Here is a 25,565-nt window from a genome sequence, read left to right as displayed (position 1 = left end):
AGGGCTATAGTATGTTGGATAAGAGCAAGGCTCCATCTGTGCTTCCCAACCCATGTGATATGTTTTTGGCAACGGACATATGCTACTGCAGTCAAGCATGGCCTTAATAGTAGATCAAAGTTGTAAGAGGCAGAAACATACCAGTATAGCAGAGAAAAGTGTTTTGAGTTTAATCCTAATCGCTTAGGACTGCTATGAGGTCAAATGATCATCTAACCCCATCCTAAGCCATTTGAATCAAGTTAAAACAACCACAACTGTTTGGCTGAATCAAATATGCTGAACACAAACCCATCACAGAAATATTTTAATAGAAATCATTTTGTTAAAAAACAACAACAACCATTCATCAGATAGAACTTTTACATAAAATATAAAGTTATAAAAACAAATTAACAATACATAATAAATATATTTTTGAATCAGTACAGGTGGTAACAGACTACAGAGTCACTACAGGAATTGCCCTAAAATAATTATTTTTAATGACACACTATTTTCTTCTTAGTCATAAAATAATTTGCTTTATATTACAAGAGAACATCTTTATTTTTGCATAAGAAGTGCAAGGACATTTGTGTAAAGAAGTACTGACTAGTGGCTAGGATCCTGTAGTGAGATGCTCACTAAATATTATAGTTATCTGTTTGCAAGATGGAACTGGAGGTCTCTGTCTACAAAAGTTTAAAGCTTCAGATTGGAAGCCTTAATATGGTCATGAAAAACAAAATCCATACATGTTACGTACTGAATAGAAGAATAAAACTGAACCCCCACACTAGACTTTTGTGTTGTGAGTGTGTTATAGGGAATTCTTCTCAAGGGCTTTCGCCCCATGGGTTTTAAATTGAAGCTAAATTAGTGATTTGGGAAATTGGCAAAACTAAAGAGTACTTTGAAATAGTCTGTTTCAAGCAAAGATGGCATCTCACAATTAAGCTTGTTCTAGATAACATTAATATGGCAGTTAGACAGCTTGACAATCTTGATGCAAATGGAAAGACCTGTCATTTCCTCACTGTTCCTTGAATCTGCTCTAAGAGTTTCCATCCCATTTCCTTAATCCTCAAGATGCCAATGTGGAACAATATCTTCTAATTTCCTTCTCTGCAAAGTTGCTGAAATCATTGAGGTGGGAGTGAGCAATGGGCATGGCATCCAGTTCTGATTTCTGTAACCTCCTACCAGAGACTACAATATTCTGCTTACTATCCATTAAATAGGAATATCATCCTCCAGGTGTTGGGATTGCAGTTCTCATAATTCTCCCCATCTACTCTGGCTAGCACTGCTGGGAGATGCAGTCCAACAATATCCAGAGAAGGATACATTACCTATTCCCATCCTGAAGTCTCCAAGACAGCAACAGCTATTAAATTCTTCATGGCAAAGGTGTTCCACACTTAACACCAGTATGGAAATTGTAGGACTCTTTATCATTGGTAGTCTGTAGTCAAAATAAACTGTACAGGCAGAACTATACTAATTCCTTGGCTTAATATGTTTAAATATTTTCAAATAAAAAAAGATTCCACATGAAATGATTTTACACTTCTCCAAAACTGAATTTAAAACTATGGGGCCATGAATTGCACTAAGTTACCAATCCTAGGCTTTCACACATATTATGCAATGCTTTCAGTAATGTATTAAATATTCTACAATGAGTTTTTGAAAGGAGAAATTAGGAGGGAAGCATTTAACAAATGTATTTGCTCCGATATTACTGAGTTTGCCAGCATATTTAATAGCCAGCAATGCCCTTACCTTTATAATTTAGTTTTAACATTCGCTTTCAGTAACAGACATTGGTTACAATTCATCAGGAGTATTTGTCCAAGGTTGTGTTGAAGCATTTCATAACACTAAGTAGATGCTACTCCAGATTGTAATTCACACCATATTTATTGCAGAGTAGGCTATGAAATGGGATTGCTATGGTATAGCTGCTTTGTGTCTAACCATAAATTAAGAAAAATTCTAAGTCATCTTACATAACTTTTTGGTTTGGTCTTAAAAGGTTTTTTGTCAAACATTCCAACAGAAAGTATGTGATAACAGAATATAAAATTATCAAAATCCTCACAACATACATAATTATGTGCCCTCCATACAGATTTGCATTTGTTCTACTGAATGGAGTGCTCATACGGATGTCTGCGGAAACTGTAGCTGCTTATGTAGTGATATTCCAAAGAAAGAAATGGGATTTGCTATGCAAAATTAGATCAACATGTTGATAAGAGGAAGAATAAGGTACAAGGACAGTTTTTCCTCTACAGTCATATTTTTGTCAGCTAGACAAAAGTATCCCATATATAACTAAGGGAAAAAGGGTGCTTTTTCCATAGAAAGACGAAAATACCACTGAGGCTTTTTGTCTTGCCTTCAATGTGACCAATTTGAAGCCCTTGCTGCACCAGAGCTTCCATAATCTCTCACCGCCTTCTGTGCTAACTAGGGTTGATGGGCATTACAGTCCAAAACTTCTAAAGGACCACACAAGAAACCATTTAGAAAACAGTCCTGGAAGGTCCTTGGGTATTTGAGGCAAAACATAATAAATTATATTAAGGAGGCCACCACTTTTAATCTCTTAGGACACCATAGAAGGAGCTCCACTACCCAGGCTAAATATCCTAATCTTTCCGCATATATGTCAGTCAGTTCAGGCATATAACAATATCTGAAAAGATAGTAAAACTATAAATAGCATATAAAATATTCATTGCACATCTGGAGTTTCACACACTACAATCATTGCAACAAAACTTCTTCAATTTCATCTTCTAAATAATCAAGAGCCTTAACTGCTGGCTTACTTGCTGCATGCTGCAGTCGGTGCCGTTTGGGGTTCAAGCTCTTTCCTTCGCCAAAGAAAAGATTGGCATCATCTTTTGCTCTGACTGTGGGGCGTTTATCCTGAGAGCTATTGTCTGTGTGGCTATCTTGTCGGAAAAGGTCCAAATCATTTATCTTTGGTGAACCAACAGTATTGGCACTGCTTCCAAAGAGTTGCTCCATTAAATTAGACTTCCTCTCTTTCTTCACATCAAGCCCTACATTCTCCTTGGGGAGGTCATCTAGGAAGTCACTTTTCTGATTGAGCCAACTTGGCCTTCCTGACGTTTTCCCAAAGGAAGGTACATAGCTACCAAATGTCAAATCAGTATATGTAGTTTCTGTATTCTGCAGTCTCTGGCTTTCCCCTTTTGTGATTTTATTACGTTGGTCATATTCTGGAAAACCATTGAGAAATTTCTCTGTTGTCTCTGAAATCTGGTACGACCTGTTACTTTTTTCCAAGGAGTAAGGTGTAGTTAATGAATTTGTGGTATGCTCTTGGGAAGTGACCTTCATATTGACTTGGGTTTCTCGGTCAATTTCATACATCTTAGCCAGCAGAATCTCCTTTCGTCTTTCCTCTTCTGTTCTTTCACTACTTTGTGTTCTATTTTCCTGATTAAATATTACTGCTTCAATCTTTGGCTGTTCTTCTTTTTCTAGAATAAGACTGTTTTCTTTCTTCCTTCTCTCCACTTCTTCTTTTTCCCATTCTGTTTATTAAAAAGAGAACAATGAAAGCCACATATTTTCTATGGGTTCCCCCCATATTTTCTACAACAGCAAAGTGAGATCTACAAATCACAAGGAATTGCCTGAATCCATTTTTGTATACACCTAAACCAAAAACAAGCCACTTCCAAAATTCAGCCATGTTTTCTGATGGCACTACAGATTGCCACCAAAATTTTGGAGACAGTAGCCAAAGTTGCTGCCAAGCAGCTTTGGGGATGAATTGTGGGAATGGGAGCTTTAAGGATGCGTTTATATGTGCTATGGGATAGGGGATGTCTCAAGTGAAAAATATGTGATTGAAAAAATCAAAATGACACTTGAAATTGTTATTTTATTTACAGGAGTAAAAAACAAAATCTAAAAAGATCAAGAGCTTTTTTTACAATTAAAGAAAAAAAGTATAAATTATAGTAATTGTTAGAATAATTTATTTTAATTTAATATATTAGGAGAAAAAGTCCATATGTTTATTAGTGTGTAAATTATACATGTGTGAGTTTCATATTCTGATAGTTTAAACCTGTAAGTGAATTTTCTTACCATCTCTCAGTTTCTTGGCTCTTTCTTCTAAAGACTGTATTTCTTGGTCACTTTTCCATCTCTCTTCTCTTTCTCTGCTCTCTTCCTCCTGGAAATCTTCTGCTTGTTCATTGCAGTCTTTGTTTATTACTGGATCCTTATAGAAATCAAATACAGTAAGGGAAGAATTTTTTAAAACACATTTGAATAAATACCCAACTCAAGGAAATTATATTAATATTTCCTAAGTGAAGATGTTACATCAATGGATATTCCGGTGCTCAAATCAGTGGAAATCAACATCAAAAGTGACATTATATTGAAGAAAGGCGGGGGAAACAGACCTTGGTCAAGTTTATGGGAACCCAGGCCAAACTCCAATCCACTTCAGCATTAGATCATTTCAATCCAACTGATATTATTGCTGAAAGAAAAGCTGAGAGATCAAGGCCTAAATGGAGGCTCAGTATATGTATCGGATTTACCAGCATGAAAACTGGGGGGAGGGCTTCTGAACCTTCATTAGCCATGTAAAAGGGGGGATTTTAGTAAGTGTTGCTTATCCCCTGGTTGTATGACAGCCAACAACTGCTGAAATTCTCTTTTCAGCTTAGCTATTCAAGGTACAAGATCTTTCTCCAGTTTCCACACTACTAACCATAACAGTTTCTCTTCCTGTTCAGGAAATGTGCCTCTACTTAAGTCTCTCTTCCTGCCTCATTTGCTACTTCTCAGGTTCATAGCTGACACAACTCAACAGAACTTCCAAACTGCATAAATTATGTGATCATTTGTCTGGATCCAACCAAAAACCTTGACTCCCCCCAGCAAGTATAAATTCCAATATATTTTCTCACAAGGAGAGCCCCAGACCTCATCCTAGCATTCAAATACTCTTTTCTGATAATGGGGATGAATGCCCTAATTCCCTAACCAATATCATGCTGTACTTTTAGTCAGCTCTAAGCCAATTAAGCCCCCTTTCTAAATAATGTAAATAAAACCAAAATACCTTTTTACACCGGATAGGTGATGCACGTTCAAATAGTGTTATTTAATTTCTTTTAGTAATGAGTTCGTAGTGGTCCATGGGCACCTTTTCCAAACAAAAGCCAACACAACCTATTCTAACCTGTATCCTGGGAAAAGTCACTTATAAAATGGAGACCAAACTCACCATTTTGAGTGAATCCTCCTTTTCCTCTGGCATTTCATCAGAAATGAAGTCTGGGGGCAAAGGAAAATCTACTGGGGATAAGAAGCCAGAAGTCTGCACTCCCTTTGTTATCTGGGCTTCTCTTTTGTTGTTCTTCTTAACAACTGCAATAAATAATATATTCATGTCAATTTATGATGAGATGTAAATGTCACTTCCTTCTTCATCTAAATAGCTGGAACATACTCATAAACTCAGTGTCTCATTTTTGGAAACCTTTAGGAAATCTTTCACATAGTAAAATTACAGATCATTGGAGGCTACTTCTTATTCCCTATCAAGGAGTGTGTATTTAAGATTATTCTTTAATATGTCAACCCACTTCATTTGCACTTTAATTGTACTAAGTGCACATTTACTTCAGTTTTCAAATATGCAACTTCAGATTACAGTTCAATACAAAAAAGACAAATAACTAAACATTCAAAGGGCAAACTGTCAGGTCAAAATTCCAAAAATTGTAGAACATACTGATTATTATTGATTGATTTATGATCACTAAAGTATACCTGGTCATAAACAGGGCTTATAAAATTTCAGAAAATGATTACCTTTTTTATTTGGTGTGGTATCAGCATCTTTTTTAGGTGACGGTTTCAACATTCGATTAGCATATATATTTCTTGCTTCAAGTTCTTTTTCCTTCTCCTGATAAAATAGAGAGAATTTGGTTTTTTCTAAGCAAAAATATTTTCTTTGTAGATTTTTCTCTGCCTTGTACAATGTTGATACGATTCTTCATGTAATGATATACAAATATGTTTTATTTTTGCAAGACGTATTTTAAGTTGCTTTCCCCCAAAAGAAATTAAACAAATAAATTGGCAATATTTCAACGTAGGACTGCTTGGAAACTTTCTATATTCTTTTTGAGGGTACTTCACTTAAAGAATTTGGCTCAGATTTCCACTATTACTGGAGACAGAGAGAGTATGGCAATATCCCTCAAAGATTAATCCACTCTTCAGGGAGGGAGCAACAAAATAACTTCCAAGGAGTGGTCTTACTATATAAAAAACCTAGATTAATCTAGAAATACAAGATTATTTCCCTTAAAAAAATGAAAAAGGGAAGAAACTCTTAGCCATTTCATCTTCTTGACAATTCTAGAGAAAATATTTCCATTTATCCTGAGAAAGTGAGAATGGAGACTATGCGGCCCAGTCTCGGTTCTATTTTATTAAGTTTTCATTCAGGGGAATTATGCATCTGCATTCCATCTTATCAAACATTTTTAAAAAGAGTTTTTGTATATCAAGTCTTTTTCGACTCAACGGTTATATCCTAAAATTGGGAAGTGAAGATCTATAAGATGATATCCCCTGCATGCAGAAGAAAATTGCCTCTTTCAATAAATGTCAACTGCCCTTTACTGTCTCCTCTCCTTCAATTTTAGCAGTACATCTGGATTTTGCTCAGAGGACAGATATGGGAAATGCATGATGTCCAGATGTTGTTGGAACACAATTTCAGTCAGCCTTCCTCATTTGGCTATGGCATGGGCACATGGGAATTACACTTCCACATACACATTAATATATATTACCCACTTTAGAACAGATATACAGTAAGATCTCTGGGTATGAGGAAAGGATATGGGTCCCATTCTTATGGGGGTGGTGCTGTACTGCAGAATGATAGTAGATAAAAGCCAAGATGGCTTGACCATGGTATACATTGCACATGTACCTTGTATCTGGTAAAATGCCAGGAACAGGCTAGAGTGGTGATTCTTAACCTGTGTGTCCCCAGGTGTTTTGGCCTACAAGTCCCAGAAATCCCAGCCAGTTCACCAGGATTTCTGGGAGTTGAAGGCCAAAACATCTGGGGACCCACATTTTGAGAAACACTGGGCTAGAGTAACCTGAAAAAATATTGTGACCAAAATCAGTCATAGGTTGATTAATGCATCATTGTTGTTCTAAATTATGACTACATAACACAATAAATTACACGAAAGCTACATATCCATATAAATGATTATACAGAAGCCAGAATATCTGAAATGAAAAAGAACAACTTCTATTAAAAGTTCTATATTGAAGAACATTTAATTCAATGGCTACCAGAAATTTGCAGTTTTTACCTTCAGTTTTTGATTCAGTCGTTGAACCTCCTCTTGAAAAACTTTATTTTCTTCCTGTGCTTCACATAATTTCTTTTTTTCAGAATGTAACTGTCTCTGGAAACTACTGTTACTAAGGTCAAGGTTCTTCTCCAAGTCCTACAATACAATATATATCAGAAATATCCCTTACTATAAATTCAAAATAGTGTAAAACATGGACATCACTGGAAGAACACTTGCAAAGAAAATTCATCTTCATGATTCCGGCTTGCTCTGGTGAGCAAAGGGAGCCTATAATGGGGAGTGGAGGAACTCGGTGTTTTCCCCAGTCCCAATGCTTGGCTGAAGCCTTAGATTTATTTTGGTTGTGAACCCAGCATAACGTAGTTTTAATCTCTATCTCTAAAAGTAATCACCTGCTATGTAACTGTAAAACCACCATAAAGCTGCTTAATAAAAACTAGCAACTCAACTAATAATGTAATTTCAAAGGACAGTTTCTCTCTTTGTTCTAAAAATTAAGGGTTGGAACAAAGATTAAGGTTTGGAAGGAAAATGTACATGAATGGAAGCAGAAGAAGTGACTGGAAGTGGGGATGTTGTTTTTGCCAGTTCACTAGTCCTCTGTAATGCCACTCTCCCAATCTTCTTTAATGAATATTGTTTTTTAAATCTATCACTACCAGTCTCTGGAAACGCCCATTTTCTGACTACAACTCTACCCCTAGATTGTAGCTCCCAACCAAGTATATAAATTGGGAAAATAGATCAAGAACTTTTTCCAGTTATGGAAGAACTGTAGATGCACCCCTGTGATGCATGGAGTTCTATGGCTTTACTCAAACTTACTTAAGTGCATATGAGGTTACACATTTAAGAGGTTAATATTTCTGATGAGGTTTAACAAATCTGAATGTTTAAAAAAGAGAAATGTAATTATTAACTGAATGAAAAGGAACTGTATAATGGCTGTTCTTCCAAAATGATTGCTATTGGGAGGGGGGAATTCCCCAGTCCCAAAATGTCTGCCATGATAGGCATGGCCAGTCACAAGTTTCTCATTTTTCCAAAGATAAATTGGTGGAGCTACAAGGAGCTATTTCAAGCACATGGCAGGAATAAGATTTGCATTCCAAAACACAAATCACTCTTTGTGATTTTTGCTCTAACACAGTGCTGCTCAAAGTGATGGCTCGTGGGCTGATGCCACTCCCCGAGGCATCTGCTGCCAGTCCACAGGGAGCCATAAAGAAAGAAACACTTGTAGCCAACAGGCAGAAATATAGTCACGGCTCTATAATGGGCAAAACATGTTGGGCCCCATGTGAGATAGCTTAAGAAACTTATTTAGAAAAAAAACAAAACAATTCAATGTGGCTTAGAGACCACTAGTCTCTAAGATAGTCAGAGCCCTAATATCATGCTGCATATTTGCTCACAGAGAAACCACAGAACATCTATCTTACAAAAAACAAACTGGTGATTTAAACACACATACATATTCATGCAAAACATCCCTTCTTGCCCCCCTTGCTCCGAAGCCACATTCTGCCCCCTTCTAACCTAGCAACTTTCAATTACATTTTTTTCTGAGTGATTAGATGCACTTCAAAACAAATGCAGTGATTTACCATTTTCTAATTTGTATTAATGCCTCTAGGACTCATGTGCATCCTGGAAGCATTCTTGGAAATAAAGGTAGTTTGGGAGCTTGTGCTTTAGTTTGTCACCTATTATTTTAATTAATATTCCAGCTATCAAAATATTGATTTAATCTAAAGGTGAAAATTTTAAAATATTAAACATTCAGTAAGTCCAATGAACATCACAGACATTATTAGGTTAAACTGCCCTATTATTTTTGAAATTAGCATTTGCTACAGTCATACTTTGATTTTTTTTCCTCCACTGCATCTTAACTTGAATATTCATATAAAGGTGGTACAAAACAATTAAAAACGTATTTATATGTTAAAATTGGAATTCATATAATCCCTTCACCTTAATTCTCTTCTCGCTGTCATCTAGTCTGTTTTCTGCTAAAGTTAACTTCTTTGCCAGCTCATCACGTTCGGGGAGGTGCCGGTCTTCTGCGAGCCTCCTCAGTTTTTGCAAGGTGCCTTTGACCTTGTACAGCTCCTCCTCAGAAGTCTTCAGCTTTCTCTCAGTTATCTGCTCCCTTTCTTGAGATTTCCTCAAGCGTTCCCTCAGTATTCGCATGTCCTCGTTATGCCGCGCCAGGAGTTGAGCGATTTCATTCTCGGTGTCTTCAAACTTATGGAGGGCTTTCTCATGTCGGTACTGAAGCCGCTTCAGTGCCCTATTTTCTTTCTGCAGGTCATCGAGTTTGACATGCAGTTCCGTCAGTTCATTACGAAGCTCGTTAATTTTCATCAACCTGGCAGAAAGCACGCGTTTGGTTACCAAGCTGATGTCTTTGGCAGGAGAGTCCCTGTTGAGGCTCTGGGATCTGAAACCCCAGCGAATTCCTCTTTTGCTGGGGGCATATTTAGAGGCAATCTGCTTGGTGGCTACAACAAACCATAACAGAACGGGTGTTAGGGAGAATTAGCATGCCACTCCTACGTGCAACAGTTAAATAGGATCAAGTCCTCTTCTCTGCTAGCGTACAAGTATGCCTCCTACCATCCCTTAGTAAACAATAACATTTGGATCCTTTGCTGGATGTAAAGAGTCTTTGTAGACTCATTTCCAGAAAATGTTAGAACAAAACAAATTCTGTACAATTTCAGGTTTTTTACCTTCTGTAGGTCTGCTTGAAAAGGGAGTTTGAATTCAGCAGGATTAATTATCAAAATGGTAGCCATCACAGCATTTACAGCCAACAGCTATACAACAATGAAGTTCAACTAAACATAATTGTGCCATATAGTAGTTCTGATGCAAATGCAAGGAAAATCTTCCATCAGTAGTTGGTTCCTAAAAACTGAAGTGATCTTTAGAAGAAAAAAGCCTTCTAATAGAGTTCAATAACTAAACCAATCAGGTAGAAAAGCCGAGTGGATCTCCAAGTTGTCGCTTTTAAAGCTTACAAATACCCATGGGGAGGCAAGTATTCATACCTGTTACAGCAGTGGTCCTCAACCTGTGGGTCCCCAGATGTTTTGGTCTTCAACGTGCCAAAATCCTAGCAAATGGTAAACTGGCTAGGATTTCTGGGAGTTGTAGGCCAAAACACCTGGGGACCCACATACTGAGAACCACTGTATTACAGGGACTGCAGGAAGGGTATTAATGCCTTTTCCCCAGTGCCATTTCTCTGATGAAACCCTCCACACAAGAAAAATCAACATTAACTATATTGGACCCATCTCTCTCCTCTACACAATGATGAGGCTATTAGCAATTATGTTGGAGGGAAAAGGAGAGAAGAGACAAGATCACAAAAAAGAGTAAAGGGAATAGTAACTGATGGGTCTCTCTACCACCCCCAGCTGATATTTTAGGAAAATCTTCCCTCTCTTTATCACATGATGATGATGATGCTGATAACAACAACAACAATGGTTCATGTATTACGTGCCACTCCTCAAGGCTTGAGTAAGGATACACCACAGTTAAAATATGTAGATAAAAATATAAGGCCATGAAAACACATATATAGATAGAGCCATAAAATCAAATCCCATTAAAATCATTTGAACCAATAAAATGTTAGTTCATAGGCTAAAACTGACTGGTTAGTCCTGCCTAAAGAGAACTGATTAAAATGTGAATGTGATTTCAAGCCTTTTATTTCAATGCAATATTAGATGTAGGTTCCGAAACAACAATGTTTCTTACATAATACCAATTGCTACATTTGTTATAATGCAGAGTATAAACTATATATTTGAAATATAGTTAACTGGTGTATTTCACACCCAAAGTAGGCTTCCAGCATTTTGTATGGCAAATGAAAATTTGTATGAATATGAGAAATATTTCCTTGTCTAAGTAAATTACATTTTTTCTTACTTTAAAGCAACACCTAGATTTTAGGCATTATAATGAATTGTAGTTCAGTGAACTGATTCTACCTTTTGTATTAGGTTTATTAATCATGTTTTATCAGCCACTTACCCTGGTAATGTGCAAGGCTTTTCAAGTTTTCTGCTTTACTGCTTTTTTCTCTAGTGTTTGTGGACCGAGTGCTAATAATTGGCGAATGATCAGAGGCACAAGGTGAATCGTCATCAGAATAATATGAATCACTGCTTTTATCACTGTCTGGTTTCTGATCGTGTCCAGTGTCCAGACTTCTTCCTCTCTCTCCCATTGTAAATAAAAATAATGTTGAATGCTGTTCCTCAAGGAATATTCATTTTTTTCTGGGGATGTTTTGGGCAGTTCCTGATAGAACTGCAGGCTGCTTAACAATTCTTCACTCACATTCAGAAAAAGAATTGCTGGCTTCACTTTGGCAATCTGCAGCTGTCATTCGGAATTGTTGTTTCTATCTAAATTCAGAGAAGAAAATGGGCTTAGTTTTTCACTAGAACTATAAAATTTCAAAAACATTGTTAAAAGAATATAGTGCCTAATTAATCTGGCATCTGATGTTTAAATAAGCCTCTACTTAAATAAGCCAACATGTATATATCAGAGACGTGAAGTTAATTAAAAGCTGCAGTCAAATAAGCATGTTTTGGATATTATTAGAAACACAAAGAAAAACACAGCACATTGCATCACTGAAAAAATGGATCATATAGTATTTGTTATGTACAATAAAAGAAAACATAAAATAGAGAAAGAAAATACTTGAAATGTGATGCTGAAAGAGAGTTCTATAGATATCATGCACTATAAAAAGGATAAATAAATGTCTTCTAGTAAAAATAAAACTTGAACTTCCAGTAGGAAGCAAACTGATTAAGCTGCAATTGTTGTAGTTTGGATGCATCATGAGACAAAATGACACAACACAAAGAAAAAATGCTTATTAAAAAGGATGGCAATAGATGAACTGATTCCATAAAGGAAGCCATGGCATTGAGTCTGCAAGGCCTGATAACTGTGGCTCAGGTGGTTTCCAGTTAATAGAGTCACCTTTTTTTGCAATCTGACTTGATTGCAACAACAACAAAAACCCCAAAACTAAAATGCATGAACACACACACATATATATACACACCAAACATTGTGTTATAAATTTTGTGTTACTTTAATTTAAAAACAGCAAGGCACTCAAGCTTCAAATAGGCTAATATTTAAGATTGTGGCAGCATAATATTTTGTTTAATATTTTTAGCATAGTGAGAACTCTAAAAACAAATAGCATGTCCCATTGTTTGGATAAGATCAAGGAGAATAGAAACCAAATATTTTCTTTACTCAAAATGTCCAACATCACAGCATGAAAGGCATGGTCATGCCCCATTTATTCCCAGCTTAGACCTTCTTGGAATATCCAGGCTTCACATATCTATTATAGAGAAAAGCTGTCACTGGATATGCTCCTTAAGTTCATCTAATCCTTTTAAACAGCCAACTAAGGTAACAGAAAACATCTTGTCTTGTAGTAAATGTTGTTAATTATGAATTCAGTATATAATCGTGTGTTTTCCAGGTAGGCTCCTATGGGAAATCTTGTGAAAGAAGTATCAGTCCAGTAAAGAGAGATAGCATTGGATTTCATAGTCAGATTAAGGCAGTTGTCTATGTTATTTTATATACTGTATATAATGTTATGGTACTTGAGTGGGTCATCTCAAATTGTATTAAAAGGAAAAAGATCTCTGCCTCTGCTGTATTCTCCCATAGTGATTTGAAATGCCTCAAAGGAACAGTAGCCTATGTTTTGGATTTTAACTGCCAGATGATACTAGTAGGCTGGAGCTGACAGGAGTTGCTCTTCAAAGCATTTGGAAGGTATCACATAGCTTTCCCAAGCTGCAGAGGCATTGGGTTTCTTCCAGAGGAAAGTTATCCCAACATTTACATGATTGAAAGAGGTTGTCTGAAATTCACCTTTATTCAAAATTTCAGGGAGTCTTCCAAAGAAACTGATTTTGTCAGTTCATTTCAGAGACTTCCTGAGAAATTCCATTTTCTCTGCCTAAGAAAGTAGCAGTTTGGTTAACACAGGTCAGAGGTAGCAGAATCTCAAGGAAAGTAACTTTTCTGTTGATAACGGAATTGAAAATGTATGTTGCTATTGTGTGCCTGAAGGCATTTTTGAGTTCTGGCAATCCTGAAACAAACCTACCGGGGTTTTCTTGGAGAAACATTTTTCAGAGTGGGTTTATTTTTGCTTTCCTCCAAGGCTGAGAGAGTGATTTCCCAGTGAGTTTCCATGACTGAGTTCGAATTTGAACCCTAGACTCCCATGTTTTCGCCAAATCCCTAGTCCGTTCATGGCCAAGAAGGGAAGGGGAATCTGTCTGCATTTAAATCCCTCAACAACTTCTTAACTGACAATGAAGTAACATTTCAGACATATGAGTCTTCACCTTTTTCCTCCTATATGATTTTAACATTTTTGCCTGATGAAGAAGCCAGTGCAACATTGACAACCTGAATAATGTATTTCACGCTTTGGAGGTGGCTGAATTGCAGTATCACTGCTTTGTGGGTTTTCCATTTTGTTGTATTTTGCTGCATAGCGAATACTGCTGAATATGTTTCCTGACTAAATCGGTAAAAAGAGCATTCTCCTCACATATCTTTACTCCTTTTGGATATCAGTTATTCACCCTAATTTACCACTTTTCACCCCAGCGTTATAGGGTGCATATTCCTGATGGCTATTGTTCCATTCACTCTCAGGGAAGAGTGCCATCTCATGCCAAACGTACATTGAATCTTACAGGATGAGATTGCACTCCCTCTCATTTTGCTTGTAGTTCAAGTCCTTTTTAATTTAAAATGGCTACAGTAGAACTACTCCAAAAATGTGGCATGATTATACCAGCTTCAGCATCTTTTTGATGGAATTCTTATTTTAAAAGTTGGACACACTTAATAGAAGAAAAATGTAGACAATATAATATTTTCAACAGATAATAAGCAGGGGAAATTAGAATGTATATGAAACTCAAAGAGGTCTCACCTATTTTGTGAGAGAACTATATTCCATGTGCCTGTACCTACTAGTCAAAAATGAGCTCATGGGGCCTCTTTTCCCACACTTTTCTATCCCTGGAATCCAATTGAGTAGTACTTTAAAGAGAGATCTCACATTTACTCAGCGTCTTTTAAAACCTCTAAGCCTAGGTACGGTGAGTTAAGAGTTTAATTTGTGCCATGACTGAGCTCTCTTAACCCAAATTGCTTTTATCTCTAATGCACTGAAATGCTATTAATCTGTTCCAGCCCCCCCTCCCCCCCCATTTTTGTTAGATTTTTTTAAATAAGAAAATGTACTTCATAAATAACAAATAGTGTATAAATGCACATGGAACAAAAAATAAGATCAACTTTACAATGCTAGAAACAGAGAGTTGTGGCAAGGAAGCACAAAGTGCAGAGGCAGAAGCATCATTTTCTTCCTACTGTACTCATTCCAGCCTTCCTACCTCTCTCTCTCTCTCTCTCTCTCTCTCTCCCCCCCCCCCCCCTCTTCATGAAGCCAAACATGCCAGGAATAAAAACCACACAAAATCAACTAACCCAAAGTTCCTTAAAGTGGACATAAGCAAAGCAGACCGCAATCTTCCAAAGCAGACAAGAGCATGAAACACAGAGGCTGCTCCCTTGAAGTCCCAAAGCCCCATACTCTCACGCTCCCTCTGGCGCTAGCTCTTAACACAAAAATTACTCATATGTCAAAGCGAAACCTGTACTGAGTGACAGCTCTTAACTCAAAATGCTGTTAAGTTGGGATGCTTGTAAGTCAAGAGTCCACTGTATACTGATTATCCGATCTTAATGAATTCAGTTGGAATTATTCAGGGTGAGGAAGTAAAGCTGCAATTGGTCATTTTTATGTTATCTGATGACACAGGGTATATCTACTGTAAAATTAATGCTGTTTGATTCTAGTTTAACTATTATGGCTCAGTACTATGAAATCATGGCAGCTGTGGTACTACAAATCCCAGATTCCATAGCACTGACTGAACCAAGGTAGATAAATTGGTGTCAAACTACATTCGTTCTATTAATTCCTGCATGAAAATAGTAGAAGCAGTGCCTCAGAGACTTTTCACCTTTCTCTGCCTCTTAAATTTTTCCCCTATGAATTATGGCAGCCCCATGCTTTGGAATATCAGTTTGAAATTGGCCATTGACACTTGCATGACAACCCAAAATACTGCCAAAGAATGGCATCTACCACAGTTTTTTTTAATGTGCTTTAGCTTTCCCCTTTCATTTAAAGGAAGTTCCCTGTTCAAACTATCCTCAGGAAATTTACCTCTGCAACCTGTACTTTAATCAAGAGCGCTCTGTCAAATTTTGAAATGTCTAGCAGAATTTCCCCAAGGAATTATGGCTGCTACAGATGTTCTCCTTTATTATTGATAGATATCTTCCTCACTTCAGGTGATTAAAGAAGACATTTATGATAAATTTAACTGACTTTTCAAAAGCAACCTGAAGGATATTATATAAATAGCCAGGAAATATATTTAAGAAATTTACATATATAGCACATTAAATCACCCCACTCCCCGGATTTGAACCCGACTTTTCGGTCAGCAAGTTCAGCAACTCAGTGGTTTAACCCGCTGTGCCACCAGGGGGCCCTTTTACATACACCAACATTTTTCTCCTTTCCGTGTACGATTACTCAATATACATACCATATATATATAGTTTAACTAGCTTGCTTAATTCCAGTATCTTCTGTTTCGATTGTGTTCTGCAATCTTTACATTTTGTAATATGCCACACTGGTAAAGTACTGCAGTTCTTCAATTCTATGACACAATTTTCCCATATAAACATCTTTAAAAATGAGGTGCATCTTAAAATTGTAGATGATGTGTGTGTGTGCATAGACAGCCTTTTTTCCTATTGGAGGTACTGAAATTAGTGTGCTTCTTACAATTGATAGAATCTTAGAATCAAAGAAAGACAGAAGAGGTAAAGGCTACTAAGTCTTTACAATCTATTAGAAGGACAAACTTTATTTGAAAGAAAGTGCACTAACCAATATTTGTCAAAATGCTATTCTAGTTCCCTAAGCTTAACAGAAAAACCATTTGGGAAGATAACAGCAGCAGGCTACAAAATATATTCTATTGTTAAATTACTGTGGTATTATAAGGTAAATCTGTTGGTCTAATGCTAAATAAATTTCAAGCCCTCTTAAGAATCTTTTCAAGTACTTGGACAATTTGAGGAATTTATAAATTAAGAATGCATTTTTCCCCCTAAATGAAATCAAGTACATAGTGTGGCAGGCTTTACCCAGTTTGGTGCCCTGCCAACTTGTAAACTAATTTCATCAGTCTAAAGAAGAACTGTTCATTTTGGAGGCTAATGAATTGCTTTGAAATTTGAGTTACTTCAGCAAGTATAAGGACTTTTATAATTAAAAAACTTCTTGGTCCATTGCCTTTAACTATCATGGCACACTTTCATTTAATTATGAAGTCATTTTAATTTCAGCACACACCAGTTAAATCCTCAAGGTTATCTACATTTCCTTGGCACTTTCAAAAGCATTGTTCAAAATTCCAGTCATTTACAGACTTACATGCAAGTAACAGACACAGGCAGAAATCAAATCTACGGAAATAACAGCAAGACAAGATGGTTACTGTAAGTCATGAAAGGCTTTCTTTGGTGTTATATAGCTAATAATGCTAACTTGTCTCCTGGGTTTCATTTTCAAATGCATATTTCACATATACAGAACACAAACTTTTTATTTAGGGAAACGGGTGGATCTACACTAAGCATGGGCAAACTTAGGCCCTCCAGGTGTTTTGGACTTCAACCCCCACAATTCTTAATAGCAGGCAGTTTGTTAGGAACTGTGGGAGTTGAAGTCCAAAACACCTGGAGGGCCGAACTTTGCCCATGCCTGATCTACACTATAGAAATAATGCCATTTGACACCATTTTAATTGCCATCACTCAATACTATAAGATCTTGGGATGTGTAGTTTGGCGAGGCACCAGCACTCTTTAGCAGAGAAGGCTAAAGACCTTGCAAAACTACAGGTCTCGGGATTCCACAGCACTGAGTCATGACAGTTAAAGTGGTGTCAAACAGTATTAATTCTATAGTGTGCATGCGTTCTGCATCACTACATGCAAAAGATTACGACTTGAAGCTTTATGTTCTCTCCCTGAATAAATCCAACTACATTCAGTGAGATTGGATAGTCAATATCCATAGGATTACAGCCTATATCTAATATCTCAGCCACAACAGGGTAGAAGAAAGATCACCTTAAAAACCCTTCTGGGCTCCATTACATTCTAACCAATTCTTACCACATAAGAAATAGGCTAAGATAGGCTAATAGGCTAATATCATTCTCTATGTCACCTGAAAAAGTGAACTGATATCCACAAAAGAAAATAAAAATCAGACTTTAAGTTGCTGTTAGAAAGTGTTTCTTTTTTTCCTTCTTCACGATAAAAATCAGTGCAACTTTCTATTTTAGGTTTCTTCTTCTTCATCATTATCATCATCATCATCACTTTATTTCTTAATTAGTCGCTCTCCACCAAGGTGCTCCGAGCGACTTACAATTTAAAACAGTTTATACACAATATAAAACATTCTATATAAAAACATTCAATATAAAAACATTCAACATAAAAACATTCAACATAAAACATTCAACATAAAAACATTCAGCAGTGACTATGGCAAAATTTGATCCGGTTACTTAAATGCACAGCCAAACAGCCAAGTCTTGAGCGCCTTGGCAAAAGGTCGCAACTCCGACATTGCTTAGTGTAACATTGCAATTCTGACAATACAAATGGAAAATTAATTCACTTCAATGCAGACTCAACATGATTCAACAGTTTGAGAATTGGAAAGGGACTGCAAACCATTCATTTGCATATTGACAACAGGAATGATTTTGCTTAATCTAATGCTAAAATAGTGGCATTTTTTCAAATAGGTACAAATGGGAGTGAAATGATGGCATTGTTTCAGTGGCATATGAAAGAGACAAAAGCAGAAAGATTTCATACCTCTGAATGGTAGAAAAAAGTCCACTCAATGCTGGTTGATAAAAACTGGAGAATAGCTTGTTCCTGTTAGTATGTTACCCACTTTTTTGTCTAGGACAACAAAAGGAATAATTAAGTGATAAGATAGTCCCCTTGGCAGGCTGCAACGTCATGTTTCAGCAGCTGAAAGTAATGAAATGTCACTTTTAGCTACCAGTTGGCTGATGCTTGCCCTTTTTAAAATGAGGCTTAGAGATTTCTTTTCTGGCAGCAGCAGCAGAAATACACCATTACATTTAAAATCTGTGCACCACAACTGAAGAGAGATATTGACAAGCTGGAATGTGTCCAGAGGAGGGCGACTAAAATGATCAAGGGTCTGGAGAACAAGCCCTATGAGGAGCGGCTTAAGGAGCTGGGCATGTTTAGCCTGAAGAAGAGAAGGCTGAGACATGATAGCCATGTATAAATATGTGAGAGGAAGTCACTGGGAGAAGGGAGCAAGCTTGTTTTCTGCTTCCTTGGAGACTAGGACGCGGAACAATGGCTTCAAACTACAAGAGAGGAGATTCCATCTGAACATGAGGAAGAACTTCCTGACTGTGAGAGCCATTCAGCAGTGGAACTCTCTGCCCCAGAGTGTGGTGAAGGCTCCTTCTTTGGAAGCTTTTAAACAGAGGCTGGATGGCCATCTGTCAGGGGTGATTTGAATGCAATATTCCTGCTTCTTGGTAGGAGGTTGGACTGGATGGCCCATGAGGTCTCTTCCAACTCTTTAATTCTTTGATTCTATGATCTGGATGCTTTTAATTGTTGTTCTTTTAAAAAGATAAAGAATATCCAAAATCAGCATAAAAATGAAATAGGGGTGGAGGCCTGGGAGGCACCTGGGTCTGACTTTTGGGTTTCCAAATCAGAACCTGACACTATATTCAATGGGTCTTACTTCCTAGCCAGCGCTGTATGTTCAAGTTTGCAAATGCAGCTGTTTTTAAACATATGTATTTCAGACTTGTAAAATATTAGGTACTTTGTAAACTGATTAAATAGATTACACCCATAAAAGTATATGTCATTTCCATACTTTCTTGGGAAGTGGCCCCGACCAATGTTATAACTACTTCGTTTTACTTCAGAAGACCAAAGACGATGATGTAACAAGAACATCATCATATAATTGTGTTGGAGTGCCTACAAATACAATAGCTAGAGAAACATAGGTCATTCAGTATGATTCTATGGGCAACATCCAGTGGAAGCTGACCACAGAGAAGCATTGGCACACCTAGAGAGAACATATTAATCAAATCCCCAAACAAGCAGAGCTGCAAAATTTAAACTTCTAAATGTGGAAAGGCTTTAATTGATCTTATCCCATTTTGGTGCCTTTTATATTTCCTAACTCCATATTTCAGAGGATAACAAAATGCCTCATATTACGCATACATGGGGTCCTCCTATTTCTCAATGCCTTGCAAGATAACATATTAAAAGGGAAATTGCTAATTTATTAAAATCAGCAAAGCACAGCATCATAACTAACAGAACGGAACTGATTTCATCCAGGAAATGAAATATTAATATCAAAATACACACATTCACAATGTAATCCCACAGGTTTACTAGATGTAGGTCCCACTGTGCTTAGGTGAACATCCTCCTTAACAAGTGTGTTTATTTACTTCAGGGGCTTCAACGGAAGGCTTTTATTGTGCACTGAAGTAGCTCTGCTCTGTCATCTAAATACTCCAAAGATACCAGATCCCATCTGATCTTGCATGCTAAGCTGGTCATTTTGGGTTAGTACTTTAATGAGAGACTACCATGAATACCAGATGTTGTAGGCTATATTTCTAAGGAAGGAAATGGCAAAAAAAAGAGAGACAACTTTCTCATATTTTTTGCTTAAGAAAACGCTATGAAATATAAGGGGTCACCATAAATCAACAGGCCACCTGAGGGGACAATAAGTGACAAGAAAAATATATGATATTCCCCATTTTCTAATACTTTTTTCTATTTTGATTTCTTATTAGAAAAAAGGAAGAAAAAGATGGAATAGCTGCATATTGTTTTTCAAATGGTGATATTAGGAATGGTGATGTTAATCCATCAGTTCACCCAGTAAAAATGAAGATAAAGTCTAATCCCTGAAAACCACTGCTTTAAGCTTTTTACTGATCTTCTGCATTAAGAATTAAAAGAGAATTTTCTCACCTACTAATTCTACAGTGGTATGGAAGGGTGATTAAAGAAAAAGAATGCCAAAAAAGGCCACAGAAATCTTATCTTCAAAAGTGAACATGCTGTTACCGTTGCTTCTCAAGGAGCGCACTACTGTCCACAGCATAATAAAAATGGTCAAGCCTCCCGTGACTAGAAAACTAACACATCTGAGCTGTAAATCCAAAACATATTTCTAGAGTAAGCACTCTAGAAGACAGGGGAATATACTAAATATGCCTAAAATTATGCTATTGTTGTACGATGAGCTTTCACAGATTAGAGATTGGATGCCATTAGTACTTCAAAGTTCAAAGTAGGTTTTTTTCATCAGCCACATACCTTTGTAAATCATGCATCACAATAGTCACAAGAAACAGAACGATGACATTAAAAATCAAAAGCATGAAGAGATATCTTCAGTTGCCATGCAAATGCACGAACAACAATTACAAAAAGGTGTATATGGGAGTAAAGAAACAACATTCAAGTGATAGTTTGTGCCACTTCAATGGAGAGCTGAAATACATCCAAGATTAAACACAGAAACGCAAAGAGTACAATAGTATTAAGAAAAAACTTATGTAGCTGAATCAGTGTTTTATGGTAGTGCTGGACCAGAACTAAAGAAACAAGAGTTTAATTGCCCATTGGTTACCTGGGAGAAGTCACATTCTCTTAGTTTTAGAGGACAGTAGTGGCCAACCTCTTGGGGAAAACTCTTGCCAAGAAAGCCCTGTGATGAAGTCTCCATCATTCAGAGATGCCTTAAGAGCACAAAACAAAAAAGTATTGCCCACCTTGGTGGAGATCAACAGCTAGAAACATGAACCAGAACACTCCCTCCTATTTATCTTCATATCAAATCTGATTAAAAGAGTTCTGGCTGATAAAAGATTACGTTGCAAAACACTTATGGTCCTAAGGATTAAGAGAGAGACGGTGGCTGCGTGGTGGCCTGAGACTTGGAAGATTCACATTCAAACCTTCATTTAGCTATAAATTTCACAATGGGATAGATGCATTCTAGCTCAGGCATGGGTAAATATTGGCCCTCCAGGTGATTTGGACATCTACTCTCACAATTCCTAACAATTGGTAAAATGGCTGGGATTTCTGGGAATTGAGGTCCAAAATTTCTGGAGGGTCAAAGTTTGCCCATTCCTGCTTTAACTCCACCGGTCTCACAAGCCTGTTGTGACACTAAGGGCCCTTCCAGACAGGCCCTATATCCCAGGATCTGATCCCAGATTATTCGCTTTGAACTGGATTATATGAGTCTACAGTGTCAGATAATCTGGGATAAACAGATACTCTGGGATCAGATCCTGGGATAAAGGCCAGTGTAAATCCAGCCAAAGTGGGGAAGGGAGAGGAGGAAAGCTTCCAACACAATTGAGAAAAACTGTTAATTCAATGAGTGAAATGAATCAGATGCCCTATATTTCTTTATTCTGTACATGCAAATAGCCTGTATCACCAGAAATATTACCAAAAATACTAGTGAAAACCAAATCTATGACTGATATGAAAACTCACATTATCATGAACATCTTACAGGCGCAACAGGAATATATGCTTTTTGTTTCAACAAATTAACCGATTTTCCTTTGGAAATATGTATAGAAATAAAACATTTGACAAAAGAAAGGGAAAGGCTTAAATATTTTCTAATCTGGAAAGCTAATCAACATCAGCCCTGGATGGTACTTGGATGGAAGACTGCCAATGGACACCTGATGCTGCATTTAAGAGGAAAACACTGCAAAAACCATCTCTGAGAATTATTTGCCTAAGAAAATCTTGTGAAATTCATTGGCTCACCACATATAGTAGATGTCCCCTTAAAAATGTATACATGATTTAACAGTGAATACAAGTCGCTTCTGGTGTGAGAAAATCAACTGTCTACAAAGATGGTGCCCAGGGGATGCTCAGATGTGTTACGATTTTGCGGGGAGACTGCTCTCATGTCCCCACAAGGTGCAGAGCCAATCTTCAGAAATGGGGCTACAAAATGGAGCCCACAACATGCGAGTGTGGAGAAAAGCAAACCACAGACCACTTACTACAATGCAGCCTGAGCCCTGCCACATGCACAATGGAGGATCTTTATACAGCCACACGAGAGGCACTTCAAGTGGCCAGCTTCTGTTCAAAGGACATTTAGTATAATGCCAAATTTTAACTTTGTTTGTGTTTTTAAATACATTATACCCTAAATTCGCTTCTGACACAATAAAATAAATAAACAGTGAATAGTAGCTATAATGATTATTAGAAGACTAAGTAAAGACAATTCCATTTAAGAATAAATGTCATAATATTTATTTAGAATTAGAAATTTTATCATAATTCACAATTGTATAACAGGTGTTCAAGGTGTTGCCCCTGCACAGCAATGCACTCACTGCTTGCATAAGGAAAGCATAGAGTTGCAAACCTCACTTAAAAGTTTATCTTCTAATGTGGTTCTCAACCTGGGGTCCCCAGATGTTTTTGGCCTACAACTCCCAGAAATCCCAGCCAGTTTACCAGCTGTTAGGATTTCTGGGAGTTGAAGGCCAAAAACATCTGGGGACCCCAGGTTGGGAACTGAATACTTCTATATTATCAGAATCTTTAATCCAATAATATTTTTAGGAGCCAGTGTGAATGCTGAACCATGACTCTGGAAACCAGGGTTCTAATCCCCTTTTTGACCACGGAAACACACTGGGAGACCTTAGGCAAGTTACATTATGCCAGGACACATCTAAACTGTGTAATGAAAGCAGTTTGACACCACCTTATACTGCCATGGCTCAGTGATATGGAATCATGGGAGTTGGAGTTTCACAGGGTCCTAAGAAGTTTCTGCCAAACAGTGCTGGTGCTTCACCAAACTACAAATGTCACACTTCCATACCGTTGAGCCATGGCAGTTAAAATAGTGTCAAATGGCATTAATTATAGAATGTAGAGTCTTGTAAAAAGCAAAGCTCTTGCCAAGCAAACCTTGTGAAGAGTTTGCTTTTGTGAAGGCACATAATATTTGTTTGTGATGTCCTGTACATAATGTCCAAGGGTGCATCTACACCAAGCATAGGCAAACTTTGCCCCCCCCCATAGGTGTTTTGGACTTCAACCTCTACAATTCCCAACAGCCTACCAGATGTTAGAAATTGTGGGAGTTGAAGTCCAAAACACCTGGAGGGCCGAAGTTTGCCCATGCCTGATCTAGACTATCACATCGTCTGGGGATTCCCTGCTCTTGATCCTGCCTTCCTCACAGGCGCATCTGGCGGGGATGAGAGACAGGGCCTTCTCAGTGGTGGCCCCTCGGCTGTGGAACTCCCTCCCTAGGGATATTAGATTGGCCCCCTCTCTCCTGACTTTCCAAAAAAAAGTAAAGACTTGGCTCTTCTTTGGAAAACGCAGCGTAATCAATGAACATGAAACTATGAAGAACAAACATGGAACGGCCCAACAATGCTACTAGACAATGAGTTTAACAGGATGACTCTGGTGATTAGATTTTTAATGTTTTTTTTAAGTATAGTTTTTAAAGTGCTATGTTGAATATTTTTAATTGTATCTTTTATGAATGTGTGGCATCAAATTGTTGCCAATCTGTTGAGTCAACCCTTAGGGCTGAGAAAGGCGGGCTAGAAATGCCATGAATAAATAAATAAATATGGCTATGCCAATGCCTGATCTACATGGGTAGACTTAATGCAGCTTGACACCACTTGAACCGCCCTGGTACAATGCTAAGCGATGCTGGGATCTGTAGTTTGGCAGGAATAGAGTAATAGAATCATAGAGTTGGAAGAGACCTCATGGGCCATCCAGTCCAACCCCATTCTGCCAAGAAGCAGGAATATTGCATTCAAAGCACCCCTGGCAGATGGCCATCCAGCCTCTGTTTAAAAGCTTCCAAAGAGGGAGCCTCCACCACACTCCGGGGCAGAGAGTTCCACTGCTGAACGGCTCTCACAGTCAGGAAGGGAAGGATGGAGGCCTTGGGAGACTCCCATTCCCAGGATTCCACAGTATTAAGGCATAGCAGTTCAAGTGGTGTCAAACTACATCGGTTCTGTAGTGTAGAATCACCCTAAATCCAGCAAGGGTAGCGACCAGAAGGTGAGGATTAGGAGGCAATGTATTCCTATGAAATAGATAGTTGCCCATATCCCCTACAGACAAAATCATGGACCTAGGAAGAACCACTGCAGTATCAAGTACTATGGATCCACAGGCTGAGCTCTGAAGCGTATTTACACCCAAAGCAATCCCCCTCCCCCTCCTCCCCCCCACCCCCTGAGGCCTTCCTGCTCCCCCCGCCTCCTCGGCGTACCTCAACCAAACGGTTGCTGAGTCTCCGTTTAAAGCGGCCTCGACTTCGCCGCGAGAGATATTGACAACAGATGCCAAGGCAACGGGGCGGAGGAGGAAATGGGCGGGCCGCGCGCGGGGCGGAGGGGGGCGGGCGCGCGGAAGAGGAGGAGGAGGAGGAGGCACTCCGGCTCGCTCCCATTGGCTGCTTGCTTTGCTCAAACCCTCGCCGGAAATCCCATCCGGCACGTGCGCGTCGGCCGGAATAGGCGAGGCCAAGGAGCGGCGCGCGGGCCCGCCAATTGGGCCATTCGGCTAAGCAGGGGAGCCCTCCCATTGGTCGGCGGGAGGATTCCAAGAAACAGGGGGAGGGAAAGAGATGAGAGCTTCCTTGTCTCTCTCAGAGGGAGGAGAGATCATTGCTATGGCCAGGGCCCGTCCGCACAGCTGAATTAAATCCCATATTTTCTGCTTTGAACTGGAACATATGGCAGCCATTGGTTGAGGTTCTGGGTTTTAGCCTGCCACTTTTGGACTCTCGCTTACTGAGGTGTT

At 38.2% G+C, this 25,565-nt stretch overlaps 1 protein-coding gene across 5 annotated transcripts; it reads right to left on the bottom strand.

Moving 5' to 3' along the window:
- Positions 1–290: 290 nt before the first annotated feature.
- LCA5 (lebercilin LCA5) lies at positions 291–25,234 on the bottom strand. Of its 5 annotated transcripts, XM_060752953.2 has the most exons (10): positions 25,033–25,234; positions 21,352–21,460; positions 18,492–18,581; positions 11,466–11,842; positions 9,384–9,913; positions 7,401–7,538; positions 5,866–5,962; positions 5,276–5,418; positions 4,120–4,255; positions 291–3,557 (listed from the first exon to the last, which is right to left on the bottom strand). In XM_060752953.2, the coding sequence occupies exons 4-10, from the start codon at positions 11,659–11,661 to the stop codon at positions 2,758–2,760; spliced, it is 2,040 nt and encodes a 679-aa protein (XP_060608936.2). In that variant the 5' UTR covers positions 11,662–11,842; positions 18,492–18,581; positions 21,352–21,460; positions 25,033–25,234; the 3' UTR covers positions 291–2,757. The 5 variants fall into 5 exon arrangements, with proteins under 5 accessions (XP_060608936.2, XP_060608934.2, XP_060608935.2 ...); XM_060752951.2 differs by lacking the exon at positions 21,352–21,460; XM_060752952.2 differs by lacking the exons at positions 18,492–18,581; positions 21,352–21,460.
- Positions 25,235–25,565: the final 331 nt, after the last annotated feature.

This window comes from Anolis sagrei, chromosome 1 (assembly GCF_037176765.1).
Source record: "Anolis sagrei isolate rAnoSag1 chromosome 1, rAnoSag1.mat, whole genome shotgun sequence".
Classification (NCBI taxonomy): Eukaryota; Metazoa; Chordata; class Lepidosauria; order Squamata; family Dactyloidae; genus Anolis; species Anolis sagrei.
This window is presented reverse-complemented; position numbering and strand designations above follow the sequence as displayed.